This window comes from Prionailurus bengalensis, chromosome B3 (genome assembly GCF_016509475.1).
Source record: "Prionailurus bengalensis isolate Pbe53 chromosome B3, Fcat_Pben_1.1_paternal_pri, whole genome shotgun sequence".
Taxonomy (NCBI): Eukaryota; Metazoa; Chordata; class Mammalia; order Carnivora; family Felidae; genus Prionailurus; species Prionailurus bengalensis.
The window spans coordinates 147,298,097-147,305,752 of record NC_057355.1 but is presented as its reverse complement, the minus strand read 5'-3'; the positions used below and the strand labels follow the sequence as shown (position 1 = coordinate 147,305,752).

At 56.8% G+C, this 7,656-nt stretch overlaps 1 protein-coding gene across 2 annotated transcripts in view; it reads left to right on the top strand.

The window, feature by feature from the left end:
* The first annotated feature begins 7,084 nt into the window (after positions 1-7,084).
* The window catches only part of BRF1 (BRF1 RNA polymerase III transcription initiation factor subunit), a 58,662-nt gene continuing 58,090 nt past the window's right edge, over positions 7,085-7,656 (top strand). Inside the window, exon 1 of one of the 2 annotated variants that reach the window (XM_043557124.1) lies at positions 7,085-7,342. In XM_043557124.1, the coding sequence (XP_043413059.1) occupies positions 7,159-7,342 (184 nt within the window). In that variant the 5' untranslated portion in view covers positions 7,085-7,158. The remainder of the gene's footprint in view (positions 7,343-7,656) is intronic. The other variant, XM_043557123.1, reaches the window with a different exon arrangement.

Genomic DNA, 7,656 nt, shown 5'->3' with positions numbered 1-7,656 from the left:
CCCCTGCTGGGTGCCCAGGTGACCCGCCCTGCTGGGTGCCCTCTGTGTCCCCACACGTACTAAACTTGTCGGTACAGGATCTCGCCTGGTAGTCTTCAGTGTCACTGAGCATCTCTGAGTGGCAGCTGCTGGCAGTGCCGGGGGGAGCCTGACAGACGTTCCGGAGGCAGCTTCCCTACACCCTCACTCCGCACCGGCCCTGCGCTTTATAACCTCATTCCACCTTGGGGTGGCTCGCTCCACTCTGGGCCGTCTGAGCAAAGTCTTCTCGGCCCTGACGGCACCCACTTCTCCCCATTACCCAAACCAGCCACACTCTTCAAAACTCTTGCCCTTGTGGGTGTTGTCCTCCCCTCCCCCTGCCCCTTTGTTCAGCGAAGCCCCAGTCCGGCCTTGCCCAACAGGGAGCTTCCCCGGGACCCCTCTGATGTACCGAGCGAGGACAGGACTTGGCGGCCACAAGGATCCAGGCTGAGTTCCACCGTCGTCTCCTGTTGGTCGTGTGATTTGAGGCTGTCACAGGGGTTCCATGGAGACAACAGTACCTGTTACCACCGGCTTTGAGTCGGATTGTGCGCGGAGAGAACAGTTTGCATAGAACCCAGTAGCAGAGAGATATCTGAGAAACCCCCAAGTTTCATTCCCCAAACGTAAGCAACAGACTACCAAGTAACCCATGGGTCAAAGAAGAAATCAAAAGGAGAATTAGAAAGAATTTCAAATTGGATGAAATGAAAACTGAACGCATCAAAACTTGTGGGATTCGCTAAAAAAAAACAGGACTTGCAGGGGAAAGTCCAGCTCTGTGACAACTCTGTCATGGAGAAGAGACTATGTTGACGAGCTCGTCGCCCACGTTACAAAACCAGCGGAAAAGAACAAATTAAGCCCCAATTAAGCAAAGAGAGAGATAAACGTCAGAGCAGAAATCCATGAAGTGGAAAACGGGAACACGACAAAGAAAATCAATCAACCAAATGTGCTTCTTTGAGAAGGTCGGTAACACTGAGAATGCTCCAGATGGATCGCGACAGAGGACAAGAATGGCCAGTTCCAGAGACGGGGATGTGAGAGGGACAGGAAGAACCAAACTTACCAGATAACCTTGGGTCCGACAAGAAACCAGAAGGGAAACTGATCGGATTATACATTTTAATATGTGTGGTCGCTACATGCCAGTTATATCCCAATAAAGCTGTAAACAAAACCCGAAAGCATCCTGGGGAGAAATTTAGAAAGACCTAAATAAAAGGCAAGGAAAAGGAAAAGACAAGTAGAGGCATCGGAGGTGTCACAGGCAACAGAGCTCAAGGCTTGTCCTGGAGGGTCCCGGGCCCCTGGTGACTCTCAGATTTCCGGCTTGGCCCCTAACAGGTGACGCCTGCAAACATTTCTGAGCACCCTCACAAAGCCTGAAGTAAAGCCTGGAGTCCAATCGAAGCCTGGTTGTATCAAGGAGGGGACCCTGGCCCCACATGGCTGACAATAAAAACGAGCTCTCTCTGAATGACAAAAGCAGCTCCCAGAGCCTTGCAGCTTTCCGTCAGATGGTCACCATTTACCCCCAAATGATCGGGTGTGCCAGGAGGCAGGCTCTCCCAAACTTAGAATATGCAGCACTCATGAGTCTGCGGGCCACCACGTATGAGCATCCTTGCGATGGCCTTGAAATAGGATTAATATGTGAAGGCAACAAGTGGGAAACACGGAGAATTTCATCGGAGGATTGACCTCCAAAGAAGAAGAACCAGACGGATGTTCCAGAGCTGAAACACAAAATAGACCAAAATCAACGATCGCGTAGATGGTTTTAACAGCAGGTTACAGGGAGCAGAGGAGGGGACTGGGGGAGTGGCGCTGCGTGAGCAGGGAGCGCCAGCTGGATGCCTGGAGGGCGGACACGGAGTGCAGTGTGAGAGGCACACAGGACAGAGTGAGCGTCTAACCTGGGTTAGAGGGAGTCCCAGGAGCAGAGGCTGAGAGACAGCGGTGCGGGAGCTGTATTGGAACGATACTGGCCAAGAATTAAAAAAAGAAGAAGAAAAGGGGCACTTGGGTGGCTCCGTGGGTTTAGCGTCCGACTTCGGCTCAGGTCATGGTCTCGCGGTCCATGAGTTCGAGCCCCACGTCGGGCTCTGTGCTGACAGCTCGGAACCTGGAGCCTGCTTCAGACTCTGTGTCTCCCTCCTCTCTGTCCCTCCCCGGCTCATGCTCTGTCTCTCTCTGTCTCAAAAATAAATAAACGTTAAAAAAATTTTTTTAAAAAGAAAAAAAGATGAAAGACAAAAAACATAGATTCAAGACACTCACTGTAGGAATTTTGATTAGCGTGAATACAAAGAAAATATACCTAGAAAAAACCTAATAAAACTCAAAAGTCAGGGATGCCTGGGTGGCTCAGTCAGTTGAGCATCCAACTCTTGATGTCAGCTCTGGTCATGATCCCAGGGTCGTGGGATCGAGTCTTGCATTGGGCTTCAAGCTGATAGCCTGCTTGGGATTCTCTTTCTCTCTGCCTCTGCCTCTCCTCTGCTCTCTCTCTCTCTAAAATAGTAAAAAAAAAAACCTGCAAAAATAAAATTTTATTTATTTAAGTTGACTTATTTTGAGAGGGGGAAGGGAGGGGCAGAGGGAGAGGGAGAGAGAGAGAGATCCAAGCAGGCTCCATGCTGTCAAATACGGGGCTCAAACTCACAAACTGGGACATCATGACCTGAGTGGAAATCAAGAATCAGACACTTAACAGACTGAGCCACCCAGGTGCCCCTGAAAACCAAAATTTTAAAAGCGTCCGGGGAAAATTGGGACAGAAAGAGACAGCAGAATTTTCAGCAGAAATAATGGAAGCAGGAAGACAATGCAATGACGTTTTGGAAGTGCTGAATGGCGAGCACCACCGCCCTTCGATCCTGCGTGGGGGCCCCTGTCCCCTGTCCCGCGGCCCAGCTGCTCCCTGGAGCCCCACCTGACCCCACACTGAGGGACGCTCCCTGTGCCCTCTCCCCGTCCCCTACTTCAGGGTGGCAGGTGCTGGCCCTGTGAAGTCTGCAGCCAGGCTCCAGAGGGTGGGCTCCCCAGCAGGTGCCCCCCCCACAGGACCCAGCAGGGACCCCCGGCAGGAGGCCTGGACGGCTGCCTCCCGGGGTCAGCCAGGCCCCTTTCTCTGGAGGCCTGCTGCTCCCACTCAGAGCTCCGACCGATGGGGACCCCCCCTCCTCGCCTGGGACGGCCTCCCTCCTCTCTGCAGGCACCCAGGATAGGTAGCTGGAGAGAGCGGAGAGAGAGAGCCGCGTTCCGGGACACCCCCCTGCGCCGCGGCTGCAGTCTTGGGCTTGCCCTGGGTCTCTGTCCCCGTAGCTTAGCGTCTGTTCTCGTGTGGGTGATGCTTCACTCTCCAGGACCCCCCACCCCGGGCCCAAGGGGGTCTCGTCCACACTGGCCACGGCTGGGGCCTCCCGGGAACCTGCCGTGGCTCGAGTCTGAGCGCCTGGCACGGCCGTGGCAGGTCAGAGGCGGGTGGCCTCGTCAAGGCGGGTGAGGTGTGTGGCCTGTGCCACCTTCAAATGCTCCCGGGGCGCCCGGGAGCTCAGCCGGTTCGGCTCAGGTCACGGTGTCACAGTTTGTGAGTTTGAGCCCCGTGCCGGACAGCGTGGAGCCGGCCTGGGATTCTTCCTCTCCCTCTCTCTCTCTGACCCTCCCCCCGCTCTCTCAAAATAAGTAAATAAACATTTAAAAATAAAACAAGATAAAATGAAATAAAATAAAATATGTTCCCACGTCCTCCTCCTCCCCCATCCCCCTTGAGTGTGGGTGCCCGCCGTGGGGTCGGCCATCAGAGCCCTGCAGCCTCTGTCCCCGTTCTGGGCTCCGTGGCTGTGGGACACTCGCCGGCAGCTGGACCGGCCCGAGCCACCCGAGTCAGAGTGACCGCAACGTCACGGGAGACCCCGAGCCACATCCGCCCGGCCAGCCTCTCCCGGACCCCCAGCCCTGAGAAGTGGCCCGAGATGACAGGTGTTAGCCATTTTAAGCCGCTCAGCTGTGTGGTGATTTGTCACGCAGCAGTGAGAATTAATGTGCCATGTTGAGGGAGTGCATACTCTGTGCTCCCGCGGTGCTCCCCTGGGGTCTTCCTGGGGAGCACCCACATGGTGGGGATCACCACTGCACCAACCTGTTTCCTGACTCTGCAGTGAAAAAGGACATCTCAGAATAAGCAAATCTCAGAGAAAGAAGGGGGAGTTGTAGGAGGCCAGAGATGAGGCTGTTTCTGTGCGCGTTACAAGCCGCTGCTTATGAGTGATATAAAATCTGCTGGGCATTGAGATGATCTCTAGGCCGGGGGAGGGTGGGGGAATGGAGTCTGAGCAGACCCGGGCCCGTGTCCCTCACAACAAGACAAACAAATCAAAGACGTAACAAATCAAAACAAGGCAAAGAGATGAACCAAGCAGCCGTTGTGGGAAAATGCCACACTTTGGTATGGCTGAGTGATTTTTCCGGTTTTCTCCCTAGTTTCACTTATGTTTGAAATTTCTTTATTTAGAAAAGCCACTAGTGGAGGCTTTTCAAAGCAGGGAAGTTCTCCTGGCTGTAACCCCCTCCCGGGTGGCTGTGCCTGTTGTCATCACTCACGCAGGCACTGTTTTCAAGCTGCTTGCTTGTCCACACCCTGCGGTGAGGGCAGCGGGCCGGGCTCTGGCAGGTGCCCGTGAGGTCGAGGACTGCACACCAGGGAAGGGTCTCAGATGCCAGCCACCGCCCCTCACAACTTGCAGCCACAGGAGACTTACCATATCCTCTTGTATTTGATTCCATTAGCCTTGGTCTTGTTTTTACTTTTAGCTTTTAATGCTACTTGGAATTTATTTTTATTTATTAAAAAAATTTTTTTTAATGTTTATTCATTTTCGAGAGACAGAGAGAGAGACAGAGCATGAGCGGGGGAGGGGCAGAGAGAGGGGGAGACCCAGAATCCGAAGCAGGCCCCAGGCTCCGAGCTGTCAGCACAGAGACCGATGTGGGGCTCGAACCCACGAACCACGAGATCTTGACCTGAGCCGAAGTCGGGTGCTCAACTGACTGAGCCACCCAGGTGCCCCTGGAATTTATTTTTAGGGGCTCAATTTACCCTTTTCCTACTCTAACTGGAGGAACATGCAATACCACTGAAGAGTCTATCTCTTCCTTAATGACTCAAGGCCCCTAAATTTCTTTTTTTTTTTTTAAGTTTATTTATTAAGAGAGAGAGAAAGAGAAAGAGAATTAGTGGGGGAGAGGCAGAGAGGGAGAGAAGGAGAATCTCAGGCAGGTTCTACTGACATCTGTAGCCTGATGCGGGGCTCAAATCCGCCAACAGTGAGATCATGACCAGAGCTGAAATCAAGAGTCAGAGGCTTACCTGACTGAGCCACTTGCCCATCCCAGAGGCCCCTAAATTTCTGTGTACCGTTGGGTTTGTTTGTGGACTGCTGGTTTTATTCCACTTGTCCATTTGTCTGCCCCTGTACAAATATCACGTGGTTTTATTGCCTGTAATTCGACGTAATATTTTTATGTACGAGAGGGCAATTTTCCCCTCCTTCAGTTTTTTTCTTTTTATTTAAAAAGGTGTCTCATTTTGAGAGAGGGTACACACAAGCAAGGTAGGGCAGAGACAAAGAATGGCTCTGCCTCAGGACAGAGGCCGATGCCGGGCTTGAACTCACAAACTGTGAGATCATGACCTGAGCTAAAAACCAGGCACTTAACCAACTGAGCCACTCAGGCGCTGATTCCCTTTGTCTTGCAGAGTTTGACTATATTTGTGAACGCACTCTTCCGGATGGCTTTGGGATCAGCTTATCAAGCAAGTTATTTGCAAATCTCGTTGACATTTTGATTGGGATTAAATGGACTTTACAGATTGCCTGCGGAACGGTTTGTGTGTTTACTTGGTCGCCTCCAAGTGGGAACAGGGCGTTTTCTGATGGTCTGAGCTCGGGCTGCGTCCCACAGACACTCTTGGCAGTTTAAAACACTGGCGCCCCGCATGTTTCTTCTCAGGCTATTCTCAGGGGAGCCGGGGGGTCGCGGTGACTGCATATATTTGCAGATATTTGCGGGTCGGGGGACACAGAAGCCTGCCACGGGTAACACATTTTGCACAAGCAGCTGTCAGGCAGCGGGGACTTCTGGGGGCACACACAGCACGGGACAGGGGGCGCACGGGGGCGTCCGGGCACCGTCAGGCGGAAGCCGGGGAGCCGGGGCGAATCGCGAGGCGGGCCTGCCTGTGCAGGGGAAGAAGCGGGCGCCCGGGCCCGGCGTCTCCACCCCCGACCCACGCCGCCAGGCGAGCCAGCACCGCCGCACACACCTGCCCGGGCACGGCCCACCGCTCAGCGTTCGGTCCCAGGGGGCGCTCCCAACCAAAGCTCCGCCCATCGCTCTGACCCCGCCCACCGCCCCCTTCCCAGGCGGCTCTCCCCACCAAAGCCTCGCCCACCGGCCTGGACCCGCCCACCGCTCCCGGAGCCTTCTTTGGTGTCGCTCACCACCAAAGCCCCGCCCACCACCTGCGGCCCCGCCCACAGCCCCGAGTCCGGTCCTAGGGGGCACTCACCACTCAAAGTTCCGCCCATCGCTCCCCGTCCCGTCCCAGGGGGCGGGCCCCCAAAGCCCCGCCCACCACTCAGGGCTCCTACTGTAGCTCTGGGTTCCGGCCCTGGGGGCATTCACCACTCAAAGCCCCGCCGATCGCCTTGGTCCCGCCCACCGCTCCCGGTCCCATTCCCGGAGGCTCTCGGCACCAAAGCCCCGCCCGCAACCCCTGGCCCCGCCCACTGCTGACGCTCGCGCGCCGCCAGGGAGGCCTGCTGGTTAGTGGTTCTGAGGCCCGGTAGCGGCGTCCGGGTCCGCAGGTTGCGGGTTCGAGTCCTCGAGGCCCCGCCGCAGCCCCGGTGCCCGTCCCCGACGCGCGGGAGAGACCGTTGCGGGCGGCGCGACCGCGGCGTTCGCGGCGAATCTGCCGCTGCGAATCGGAGGGCTTGGCGGCGGCGGCGGCGGCGGCCTCGCGAGAGTCGGGCGGGCCGACGCGCGGGCGGGCGGACCGGGGCCGGGGCCGGGGCCGGGGCCGGGGCCGGGAGCGGGCGACGAGCCCGCGCTAGAGCCGCCGGCATGACGGGCCGCGTGTGCCGCGGCTGCGGCGGCACGGACATCGAGCTTGACGCGGCGCGCGGCGACGCCGTGTGCACCGGCTGCGGGTCGGTGCTCGAGGACAACATCATCGTGTCCGAGGTGCAGTTCGTGGAGAACAGCGGCGGCGGCTCGTCGGCCGTGGGCCAGTTCGTGTCTCTGGACGGTGGGTCCGCGCGGGGGCCGGGGTACGCGGGAGGGCGCGGGGGGGGGACGCCGGGGGTGGTGCCAGAGGACACCGGGGGACGCGGGGGGCGCGCCAGGGGATACCGGGGGGGGGGCGCGGGTAGCCGGTGGGGTCCGGAGGACCGCCCCCTGTGAACTATGTGCCCGAAGTTTTTTTAAATAACGGAATTTAAAAGGGAGGAACACGATGACCGTGTCCGGTCCTGTCTCTCTAAGCGTCCGGTAACGCTGGCTTCATCTGGGTCCAGCGCTGTGACTGTCACCGCAGCTAGGTTCAGGGGTAAAGAAAAGTTG